The sequence below is a fragment of the Vipera berus genome (assembly GCF_964194415.1).
Source record: "Vipera berus genome assembly, chromosome: 2".
Lineage (NCBI taxonomy): Eukaryota > Metazoa > Chordata > Lepidosauria > Squamata > Viperidae > Vipera > Vipera berus.
The window spans coordinates 53832426-53845528 of NC_138203.1; the positions used below are offsets into that span (position 1 = coordinate 53832426).

Here is a 13103-nt window from a genome sequence, read left to right on the forward strand (position 1 = left end):
TATCTACAAAGAACTTTATCGTACTCCACCCTAATGTTTATGGGAAAAAGCCAGGTCTGCAATGCTTTTTAAAAGTCTAATAGGGTAGGAAAGCTAGCTTGGAATTGGTGGTTATGATATCTGGCTAGAAACTGTAAGACTGTGAATCTAGTCCCATTTTAGGAGTCCTGGTAACACAGTGATAAGACTGTAGTACTGCAGGCTAACTCTGCCCACAGTCTGGAGTTCAGTCTTGACTGGCTCAAGGTCGATTCAGCCTTCCATCCTTCCGAGGTCAGTAAAATGAGAATCCAAATTGATGGGGGCAAAATGCTGACATTGTGAACTGTTCAGAGGGTGCTGTAAAGCACTATGGTGCAATATATAAGTCTAAGTGCTATTGTTATAATGCCAGCTTCCATCAGTCACTATTTCGCAGCCCTAAGAAGCAGGCAATGGAAAGCCAATGCCAAGAAAAATGCAAGGACTAGTCCAGACTGTTGATGGGAGTCATCAATGACTCTAAGGCCCTAAAAACAAGCAAAACAACAAAAGAAAAACAAAATAAATGAAACAAGTTATGAGGGCAACTGAATCTGAGGGGTGGAGGTTGTTCCAATGGGCAGGGCTTGTTACTGAGAAGGCATGTTGTCTGTGTTCCATAAGACATTTAAAGGAAGGGACCTGAAGCATGGCAACCTTATGTAACCTGGTAGAATGAACAGATACTCTCAGGGAGAGGCAGTCCTGCAAGTAGGTTCTATCTGTGCCTAGCTGCTAACCATTAAACTATTTTTTTTCTCCCTTTCCTCTATGATATATTGCTAAAGGAGAAAAAAATCTTCTGAAATGCCAAGAAATAAAAGAAGCAAGAGATGAGTACAAGGCAAATAGCCAGGCTAAATTTCTGCTTTTTTTCATAAAACAATTCAATGCACATGTACAGACTTGTAAAATGTACTAATTGGAACTAGTATGTTTTCAGAGAATAATAGGAAACTTAGAAAAAGTCTGTACAAATACACTGAGGAAAGGGAAAAAAAAGACAGTATAAGTCCATCAGTAACGTATAACATAACCAATTGTTAGGAGTAAATCCAGCTCCATGCAATGTCTGCTTACATTTTGTTCAGAAAAATCAGTCTTTCACTTGTTGATATGGATGTTCTGTGAATTATCCATATTTCAATGCCTCTTTCTTTCATTTTATATTTAGGCTAGACATTTAGCAGCTGATTATTTTGTATAAATCTTCAAGCAGTCAAATAGTGCATAAGCTCAAAATTTCAGCATTTTATATGCATTATCCACATAATGGTTTGACTAGCAAATATTGTAAGGCACATCTTGAGTTTATTCTAAGTATGCAGCCCACATTCCTTCTGTTCAGAATGATAATTAGCATGAGCAGAACTCAAAAGGCAAATGCTATGAATGGAAATGCAGAATTAAGCAACTGCATCAGAATCAATCCAGAATATGCTAACTAGTTTGTGATTGGGACCACAATCACTGCTGCTTTAAGTGAGTGGGGCAATTGATTCCAGGGACCCAATTCTTCTATCTCCATAATACTGTACATTATGAACACTCAGAAGGCTACATTTCCTGTAGCAGGAATGGGCAAATTTGTAATTTTAGTCATGCCGGCCACATGACCACGGAGTCGTCCTCGGACAAGCGCTGGCTCTTCGGCTTTGAAACAGAGATGAGCACCGGCCCCTAGAGTCGGAAACGACTAGCACGCATGTGCGGGGGAACCTTTACCTTTTAATTCTTGAACAGTTAGAAGGCCATAGGTGGCACCACCAGGAAGGCACTAACAACATAGGAAAAAGTAGACTGACTACTTTACCCCCATTTTAATGTGTTCTGTTTTTGTGGGTAGAATAAAGCCTGTGTGGGCAGAATGAAGCTTCTGTAACTTTAAAATCTCTTTTCTAAAATCTAACATTTCAGATTGTCTTTATAAAATATGGCAACAAATGTCCAAATTCAACAAAAGAACTTTGCCCATCAGAACTCTTCTGGTTTTATTTCTATTCCTCATTTATTGGGGGGGGAGAGAGCGCCATTTTATTCATTATTTTACCCTGAAATATCTTTTTGGGGTGTTGGAAGCCACAAATGGGGCATCATGATCATAAGGAATTAGGCAGCTTTTATATCAGATTGTTATGGACATACATTAACAGAGGGATAGAATCAAGATCATGTGAAGTGTTAAAACCACTTAATGCCTTGGTAAGGTCACACTTACAATCCTGCATCCAGTTTTGGTCACCACAATGTAAAAAAGATGTTGAGACTCTAGAAAGAGTGCAGAGAAGACAAACAAAGATGATCAGGGGACTCGAAAATAAAACATATAAAGAATGGTTGCTGGAATTGGGTATGTCTAGTTTAATGAAAAAAAAGGACTAGGGGTCACACGATGGCAATGTTTCAATATCTCAGGGGTTGTCACAAAGAAGAGGGAATCAAGCTATTCTCCAAAGCACCTGAGGGAAGGACAAGAAGCAATGGATGGAAACTAATCAAGGAGAGAAGCAACCTAGAACTAAGAAGAAATTTCCTGACAGTTAGAACAATTCATCAGTGGAACAACTTGCCTCCAGAGGTTGTGAATGTTCGAACACTGGAAGTTTTTAAGAATTGATTAGACAACCATTTGTAGGGTGTAGTGGGTTGGACTAGAAGACCTCCAAGGTCCCTTCCAGCGCTATTATTCTATTACTTGTTGTTCAGTTCAATTACTTCTGACTCTTCATGGCCTTAATGGACAATCATTTTACCAGTTTGTCTATAAATAACTGCTTTTTTAACTCTTCTAAGCTCATGCTTGTGTCATGAGAGATAGCATCTAGCCACTTTGTCTTCTGTCTTTTTCAATTGCCTTCAATTTTTTCATACATCAGGGTCTTCTCCATTGACTTTTACCTTCACATTATATGTATCCCAAATATATTAGTTAAAGTTTCATTAATAGCGTTTCCAGGAGGCAATCTGCATTTACTTCATCTAATAGTGAATTATTTGTTGTTCTTGTAGTCCAAGGTATCACAATACATGTAATCTTATTCACTGCCATTGTTCAATGCATCCATTTTTCTTCCTTCAGCCTTTCTGAGGGGCTAGCTTTCACACTCATATATTATACAACCATGATCTTGACAAAGACCTTTACATTTGTAGATAGAATGATACAGCCAAAGTGAAATGTCATAGCCTTTCTCTCAAGTAGCAGGTATCTAGTGTGTTTGTTTTTCATGGATACATTCACCACTTTTCATGGATTGGAATGGATATATCCACTTTTCATGGATACACTTCACCACTCATGGATTGAGAACTAGTAAGTTCTACAGTCTTTAGATCTATATTTAATTAAACTGCTGCATTAGTTGCATTATATAGCCTTAAGTTAGCTATCTTCAGAAAGATAGGTGACATTTAGATAGCATTTATGAAAGTGTGTAGCCTAATTATAGTAAACAATTCTGGGGATAAATTTGAAAGAAATAATGACAATGGGTAATTTGGTTCCTTATTCTGACATTTTAAGATAAGACTAGAAATTGTATAACTCCTGTCAAAGAGCTGAAATAATGTTCTAGACCAGACACCCTGTGATAAAGTAGTAAGGCTACCTGACGTGGGCTGCAGAAGTGCATAGATGGCATTAGATGGCACCACTGAAATTCAGAAGATCCTACTCTAAATTGCCATCTATTGATGGTCTGGACTTTTGTAGTTCACATATGGCAATCATATGTGAGGGCTTATTAACTTTACAAATGTTAAATTTAATGAACTTGGATTTCTGCTCCTATACTAGTCAATTATATCGTGACTAGTATCTAAATACCCTAACAGAACTAGATGGGCATGAATAATTGTTTTTAGCAGTTATTTGACAATATCTCACTGTCTCACACACCCAGCGCATTTTTATGTCTGAAAAGCAGGAATGTTTCCATGGCAGTAACAGACACCTTCTGTGAGGTATGTATATAAACTGTACCCCTTGGATATTGCTTCAGATTTCAGTAATGCTACATTCATGTGTAAAAGAGAGGAACAGAATCATGCCCATAATAATATATTATCATAATAATCCATTTAGTCAATATATGAAATTCTCATGTTAATTTCATGTATTATTTATTTTTCCAAACTTTATTCTCTATTTGCAAAATGGAAATACGGAATTCCTATTCGCAATTCTTATGGACTATATAATTCTTCACTTGCTTGCTAAGTTTACTCATGATGTTAAGCCATTGCATAATTTGGGTTGGTTCTGGCATAATGTATGAACTTAGCAATTACAGCTCAGTCTACAAAGCACAAACTACCATTTAAATTGTGAAATTGGCTTCTGTATCCCTTTACTCCTTTGAAAATAGAGCTTTCATTCATGGTAATAATATATAGAAACTTGATTTTACAGGGATTAAAATCAAGTTTAGATGGATGTAGGAGGGGTCGGGTTTCATGCAACATATCAGCTTTTCCATCAACTTGTGTACTCTTGGGAAAATTTTGAACTTCACAATTTGCAAAAACACAAGCTCTCCCATTGTTAGCTGCATGAAAAGATCAGGCATGTGCTTGCTGCATGTGCTGCATGTGGCTCAAGAAATATTAGGCGAGTTGTTTCCCAAAGGAAGTTATTGCCAAACTAATTTGACAAACCTATTGGGGTGGGCCAGGATCTTTGGTAGCTATTACTTGACTTGGGAGGTGCTGGGAGTTTCCAACACCACCACTCCCTGGAACAATCTCATCAAGAGCATCAACGTGACCCATGGATATAGAATTATGGAACAAGACATAACTGCTACTTCCACATTACCTAGCAACTCAAGAATGTCATGCACTATTCTGGTCTTATAGTGCTTTTCAGTGCATTAGCTCTTGCTACAGTTTGGACAGCTGCTTTTCTTCTTTCAATGTGGGTGCTTGTCCTTTAGTGTGCTTTCATTAGCTGAATGAAATAAAATCTAGATGCACAGCTTCCAACTCAGAGACCACTACTTTTTTTTTTTTTAGCAAACTCAAGATATTTTTAAGTGCCTGCTGCCTCAGCTTTTGCTTGGACAGCAGCATTAGTAAAAACAATTACTTTTATATGAGGATTTCCCAGAGTGGTGGGTGTATCTAAATGCTTGAGAATATGATGTTGAGCTACGGGGGAAGACATAAAACTCTCTCTTCCTAATTCAAGTGACTGAAGAGATGACTGAAATCCTTGTTGCTGCTATACTTGTACTGATTATACAATGCTTTTTACTCTTTCCCCTTTCCAAGTTACTCATCAGTCTTTGCTCAGCATGCTCACTTCTATGCCTTCTATAGGATCTCTAGAATTTGTGGTGGCTTTAATGTCAAACTCAGCTTCTTTAAGTTGATCTGGACATGTAGCATTCTTTATTTCATCTGGCCCCTTTTTTAATTAGTTTTTTTCCTTATTTATTCCATACATTTTATGTAATGTATACTCAATAGTTATATATATATTTAATTTCTGATTTGAGTTCTGGAGGATTTTTTTAATTATGCAGCACCTAAATATGTCAAACAAATTATGAATGTCTTTGTGAGATTAACTTGTAAATGTAACTATAGATGGATATGATTACGTGGTTCTCCCTGTACCTTCTGTGCTTAGATAAAGATATCTAACAGATTGCCTTGAGCTAAAAAAACCCAACACATTGACTAATTTTAGAACGTGGAAGCAAAGCAGAATGAGTGCAAAGATATTTAAAGAAATGACATTATTGATGAATGCAAATACATGAAAAAACTTGAAAATAGGAAATATACAGAAACTAAGAACCAAATTATACCATTTTTAATTTTCAGCAGAGTAGCGGAAGTAGATTTTTTTCAGTTAATATTACTACTGGCCATTGTAAGGATGATCTCCACAATCTGTCTGGGATTATAATAAATCAAACAACAACAAAACCTTGATTTGAGCACTAATAGTTTTAACATTTTCACTCCTCAGAAATCACTGTCTTTTGTAAATTAACTTTTTGCTCTGGATTACTCAATCCCATAGAAATTTTTTACTAGAAAATAATGGGTTTACTAGAAATTTAAGGTAAAACTTAAAAGCACTTAAGATAAATCTCCTGATTAGAGAGACAATATGAGACAATAAATTATTATTAGATGAATGAATCTGCATAATAAGCAAAGCAGTTGTCCTTAGGGAGTGCTGAGGCTTAAAAAAGGCAGTTTTCAATACAGTTGTCAGTGCAGATTTACAATATTAAATTCTTCCATTTTTGTGGCTCAGTTCTTAAGGCAGGTACAGTTTTTTCTTGTTTCTTTGGGCCACTTGTTGCAATTAGTCCTTAATGTATTTCTGTTTTGCTTCTGTAAGATTCAAAAACCACTTCAGGTATTTGTCTTAAAAGGTATCCTATTGACAGCTCACCTGCTACCTGCAGTAGCGTTTAACAACTTAACATTGTTTTTAATCAAGAATTTTATGTAGGTTATTTATCTATGTTTTGTTCTGGTTTTCTATTAACAATACAGTTGGTTTCCTAATGAGACTGTTATTCCGTTTGATCCCTGTTCAACTGTCTTATTTGCTCAGGAGTTCCTAGAAAAAGGTTTTTCTATATAATCTCTCATGAAACGTGAAACCCACTGAACGGCTGCTAGTCTGCCAAGTTTGTCTTTTATTTATTACGCCCCGTTTCTACAAAGACATTTCGCAATGTTATCTTCCAACGGGTTCCTTCCTTCCCTCCCTCCCTCCCTCTCTCTCTCTCGCTGCAATAAAGGCAATTGAATCCCAGTAGCTGTTATGTCATAATTTAGTATTAACACACCCCCTTCTCTGTTCGGAGGAAATCAAGCATCGTCATAAAGGTCTCATTCGGAGAAGTTAGGCGCATTGCTTTCCCTCGCCAAAAGGCACCACGTGGCAGGCGCCCAGAAGCAGCCGGCGATCCGCTGCCCCTTTCAGGGGTCGGTTCGAAAGAAAAGGCAGCGAACGACGTGGGTTGAAACAAATCCATTCTCCCGAGCAATCCAAGCCAACATTCTCGTCGCCAATTCTGCTTCTTGATTGACACATAAGCTTCCCCCAGCCCGAATAACAGAACCCACGCGTTGCAAGGGGCGCTCCGAACTGTCTCCCATCTTAGTACCCAAATACGCTTTGGGTTGATAGGACTGGAGACTGCGCCCTGCCAAGCAAATAGGGAATCATTCCGGGCAGGGGAGGGTGGGAGAAAAAGCGAGTCTTGTGGACAAATTATCCCCACCTTCTTTCTCCGCCTCCTTTGGCTATTACGCACTTACACCTCTTTCCCGCCGCAGTCACTAGAGAAAATAAAACCTTTTCCTGATGCCTTTCCAGAGTCTGGGCCAAACCATCCCCGGGGGAGGGGCGTTTCTAGAGGTTTTTCTTTCTTTTTTTCGGGTCCAGGGCTGGGATAAAGTTTGGAAAAAGCGACTCTCCTCCCTCTCTCTTCCTTCTCGTTCAGCCGGTCCGAAGGCTTCCAGCGAATTGTGAGTTTTAGCGCACCATGTGGAGGGGGCTTTGAGGATAACCACGCGGGCCGCCGGCGCTCGCTCGCCCGCCCGCCTCTTCCCGGAGTCCTGGGCGAGCGGAGCGCCCTACGTTCCTGCGTGTCTGTGTGAGGGGAGGGTGGGGGGGGGGAGGGAGACCAGCGCAGGCGCAACGCCCGCCCGTCTGCTCGCCTCCCTGCAGCCGGGGCTCCTTCGCTCAGTGCAGTTGATGGCAGTGCCGGCGCGCGCCGGGAGCGCAACGCCCCGGGGACCGGAGCCCAAGATGTGCAGGCAGAGCAGAAGCAGCGGCTGCAGCAGCTCCGGAGCTCGAAAGAGGGACGGGGACCGGCTGTGTCGTCCATCGCTCGTGGCAAGTCTGCTCTCCTGACTTGCCTGCCTCCTTTTCCCTCCCCCGCCCCTCCCGGCGCTCCCCCAAAGAATGTCAGCCAAGTCTAAGGGGACCACATCCTCCTCCTCCGCCACCTCCTCGTCCGTCTCCTCTCCAGCCGAAGGGGTGCCGCCAGCCTCCAAAGCCAAGGTGAAGGACCAGATTAAGATAATCGTGGACGATTTGGAATTAGTCCTGGGGGACCTGAAGGACGTGGCCAAGGAGCTGAAGGAGGTGAGAGAACCGCCAGCTGGGTGGCGTGGCTAGGAAAAGAAGGCGAGCCACCCTCTGGTCTGGATCGCCCGGGGTGAGCCCGGTCCTCCTGCCGCGCTTCCCGCAGCCCGGACTGCCCCAACTCCTGGGGAACTGTGGCCGAAGCGGCGGCGGCAGGAGTGGACTGGAATGCGCCAGACTTGTTACACTTTCGAGTCTTGCCTGGCCGCGTGAAATCAACTAGTGTCTCCCTCTTTGGTTAGCGGGGGTGGGCAAGCCCGCCCCGCCCCTGCCTTTGGCTTCCCACGGGTTGGCGAGCTGAGGATGCTCGCTTGGCTTCCTCTCAAACTGGCTCTTGGATCCGAGGCTCCGGAGAGGATGGGATCTAGACGCGGCGGCGCAGTCTTTTTGGCTTTCTTGGAGATGACTAAGAGCAGAAAGGAGTACCTCCTCCAAGTTCGGGAGGGGGGCTTGAGACTGGAGGGGCGGGGGAGCACTGGATGCTTTCCCCATTGCTACCCACTCGTGAGTTGCTGGCGGGGGGAGCAACAGCAGCAGCGAGAGTTGCTATTCTCCATCTCTTCCTATAAAGCCATGTGTGGGCATTTCTCCCTTTTTTGCCTTCCCCAACCCAGTAACTTGGGTGTTAGGTTTAGTCACTGCATTCGCTGGCTTTCCTTTCCTGACAGCGGCGACGCCGCCACTGAATGCCTTTGGCTTCTTTGCCGAGGGTGGTTACTTAATTTCAGTTGTGGATGTTATTTTAAGAGGTCGGGGGAGGTCGCAGCTTTGAGCCGGACAAATTTATTAGATTTTCTGTCTTTAGCAAGGAACGGATGTTCCTAGAGGCAGGGCTAGGATAAAGCAAGTAATCTAAATCTGAGGGATTATGTTGAATTTAGGTGGGCCTGCTTGGATGACACATTTCCATTCTTAGGACCCAAATTATGTTCTGTTTCTTAGAGCACGTTTCTTAGGTTTTTGTCAAAAAAACGACAAAGGCAATCTTCCTGCAAAAATGTCTAAATAAGAATATAATTCCTGAATTCCTAACCAAAGTCCATTTCACAACTACATTTGTCTTCCAGCTTTCCTCATTTTTTTCAAACTTCATGCTGTGGAGTGTTCCATAGCATCTAGTAGAATTTGGCAATGCACTCTTGAGTCATTTTTAAATGACTTTTTCCAGGTTTTGGACCTCTTGTGCTGTGATGGTTAATAGGTTGTGATAGAATATGGAGTTTGCAGTGCAGTAGAAGCAGGAAAAGTAGTAGATTCAGTTATGTAGCAACTGGCACTTCCATACAAATTATATTTAAACATATGTAAATCTATATGGATATAATTAAAAGGTATCAGCAAATAATACGTTTTTATTTATCCAAACATGTACATGCTATGAGAAAGAATCAAAGACCTGTCTTCCTTTTCATGTTTAATAAAATGTCCATAATGTTTAACACCATGGAACTGAGTAGGACTAAATGATAAGATGGAATTAGAATCAGTTGCAGACATAACTTAAGGCTTCATTAGGAAAATCTACAATTTGTCACAGGAATTAAGTCCCACTTAGCTCATAGTGTAGTCTGATATACAACTAGTCAAATATAAAGCTCCTTCAATTAAATAAAATAGATCTTTGCCCAGGTAAGCAGATGGATGATATATAGCATCATGGAAGGATTTTTTTAATATAAATATATATATAGAGAGAGATTCACTGTACATGTATGGGGGAGTGGCAGTTGGAAGTGTATAAATATCATTTCATAATTTGAAAATGAAATTGCTGGAAAAAAATCTGAATTGTAAGGTTGAATCTCAGAATAAATGTTATATATCTGCTAGCCTTAGATATCTTGGGAACCAATATACTGTAATATATAACCTTTAGCCAGGCAAATGTCAACTCCTTTAGTTTAATTTGCAGAAAGAATTACAGTGGAGATGTTTTGTAGTAGCAAACACTGCAGTTCAAATAATGCAACTTATCTGTCCTCAGAGCTTCTGCATTTCTTTCAGATGTTTAGTTTTAATTGGTTGTTTTGTTTTGTTTTGCTGGTGAAACTGGTAGACAGATGTTTGGATTTTGAATGCAAGCTTGTACATATTCTTTATAATCCTTTACATTACATTATACAAGTCTCATTTCCTGTTTTCTAATTTGTAAGAGATTTTGTCTCTAAGAGATTGTAGATACAGTTTTTAATCTGAAGAACTTTGAATGATGCAGGAGTAACTTTTATATGTTAACCCTTCCTTTACCTTCTTGGATATTTTTCCTTGGCAAAATGTTTATTATCTTAATTGAGAAATCTTAATGCATGTTTTAAATATATGTGATTGTTAGTTATTTTTGTGTAAGCAATTTGTGCAATTTATTTTCTAATATTTAAATTTAACCACTAATTCTGCCAGAGTGTCTATACATTTTAGCATCTGGCAACAAACCCTTGTTTTCTATCACATTAATGTCTTTTATAGTTTCTAATGGATTCTTTCTAGAAACTAAGCAGGATTGTTGTAAGTAGAAGTCACATGACATTTATTATGACTTGGATCTATCATCATTGGCTGCTTTCTAAATCCAGTTGCAATAAATATAGCCTGTAGTGCTTGCTGCCAGAAACTATTTGCTTCTAACTATGATAATTTTCATGGAAAGCTATAGTGTAAAAATGTATCAGGAAAAATATAAAGCTTGAAATTATTATATATCTAAAACAATATCTGCATCTAATCATATAATTATTATTGCAGGATGACAAAGGCCATATTTATTAGCCTATAAATTCTGTCTTGTCATAGACACACAAGATCTCTTTGAAACTACTAGTTTGTTCAATAAGTTATGTTGCAAAGCTGATTGAATGCTAAGCAAACAGTGAAAAATATGTAGACTTAATATTAGCTTGTGTATTCATATGGTACATTTCATCTAATGTTCACTGTTCTTTTAAGGAACCCAGTCATGCGAATAGTATACCTCAGGGGTGTCAAACTCAATTTCATTGAGGGCCGCATCAGCATTGCGGTTGCCCTCAAGGGGCCGGGTGGGTATGGCCAGGGTGGGCGTGGCTAGAGTGCATATAGCCTACTGGGTGGGCATGGCCAGCTCTACATCGTTCGCATCGAGGGTGCCTATGGGGGCCTGGGCAGGAGTGGGACAGATCTGAGGGTCTCTGGCAGAAGGAGGGTCTCTGGGCCAGGGCCAAGGCAGTGGGGGCCGTTCCCTCACTGTTTCCAGGATGGCTTTGTGGGCCACATGAAACCACTTCACGGGCCGGATCTGGCCCCCGGGCCTTGTGTTTGACATGTCTGGTATACCTGAATGGCTTCCCATCCAGTCATCAGAGGCAGACTGTTTAGTTCAATAACTTTTAATATGTAGTATGGCTTTATATCATGCCTCCAAAATTGGGTTTTAAACCAATGAAATCAATTTCTGAAAATGTGTTGGTCTTGTGTCTTTTAAGTACAAAAATATAGTTGAATATACTGAAAATGAGGGCACAGATTGTTGGGGGCAATATGCTGAGTCTGTAAACCACTTAGAGAGTGCTGTAAAAACACTATGGAGTGGTATATAAGTCTAAGTGCTATTGCTATTCACTGTATCAGGGAGAGTATGGATGCTCCAAGGAAGGAGTACTGGTTGGTTAACTTACCGGTAATAGCTGTTTAGTAAACCTGATAGAAAGTTACAACCATATACAAGGGTAACTTTTTCTGAAAAGTACCTTCTAACAAAGGTAAATCCCATCCCTCAAAATCTTTTGAAAATATCAACAACGTATGGAAGAGGTGACTCAGTAGACATTGCTTACATAGCTTTCCAAATGATTTTAATTCTCACTACATATTTCTGAACAAATTTAGTAGTCATAGGATCAAAATTAGAAATATGTAACCAATAAAGGAACAGAAATGAAGAATAGGAATATAGGAATCTTCTTAGAGTAAGTAGATTAAATATAGTATCCCCCTAAAGAACTAAATTGGAATTGGTGTGACTTGAGTATGAATGGTCTGAAGTGAAGAGTTATGATTTGGGCCCAGTTGTTAATGACATCAAATGATTAGTAGGGTGACTACAACAAAGAGAGAAAACAGAAATCTCTCTAAAGTAGGCTCAGCATTAATAAAGCAAATGCAATTTTTTTTAAAAAGAGTACATTATTAAAACAAAATTAAATCCTAACTTTGTATTTATGACTCTGATGGTGATTGACTAGAAAAAAGATCTCAGGTGGATGGTTTGATGAAGATATTAATCCAAAATGTAGAAGCTGTGAAAATTTTCTAATTACAATGCTGTATATTCCTTTCAGTAATATAGCATAATATTTCCCATTACCAATAGCTGAAAAACATATATGTGAGATCCTCTTTAATTCATGTTCTGATTGTAGATTTCTAGTACAGAAGTCCCCAACCTTTTGGGCACCAGGGACCTGTTCCGTGGAGAGAGGTTTTTCTGTAGACCGGAGGCTGCATGGTTTTGTATGCTGCCTGCATCTCGCGGGTGTTGCTTTGCATGTTTGTGCAGCCCAGTTGCTGGCATGCTGTGAACCAGTACTGGTCCCCAGCCCGGGGATTGGGGACCCCTTTTCTAGTAGACACTACTACTAGTAGTCGATCGGCTCCAAAACTAGGCTGTAGGGGAAGTGATCAAAAACATCCCAACGGAACTGCTTCAAAAGTTCTTGGGTGCATCTTGCGGTGTGCAGGCGAACATTATCATGAACCAACACCACACCAGAAGTGATGCCCTAGAAAATCCCATCAAACATGAAGATGCCAAAGGAGTACTGCTAGTGAAGTTCATGGAGTATGGTTCAACTATCAGTTCAGAAGCTTACTGTGAAACATTATGAAAACTCAGACAAGCCATCCATAATAAGTGTTGGGGCATGCTGACTTCTGGTGTGGTGTTGCTAATGCTCGCCCATGCACCGCTAGATGCACCCAAGAACTT

General features: G+C 40.3%; 1 protein-coding gene across 1 annotated transcript in view; it reads left to right on the forward strand.

Annotated features, from left to right (window-relative positions):
- Positions 1–7960: 7960 nt before the first annotated feature.
- PRR16 (proline rich 16) overlaps positions 7961–13103 on the forward strand; it is a gene marked incomplete at both ends in the record, with an annotated part of 62849 nt that continues 57706 nt past the window's right edge. The window contains one exon of the mRNA XM_081316243.1: positions 7961–8143. Coding sequence (XP_081172369.1) covers positions 7961–8143 — 183 coding nt within the window. The remainder of the gene's footprint in view (positions 8144–13103) is intronic.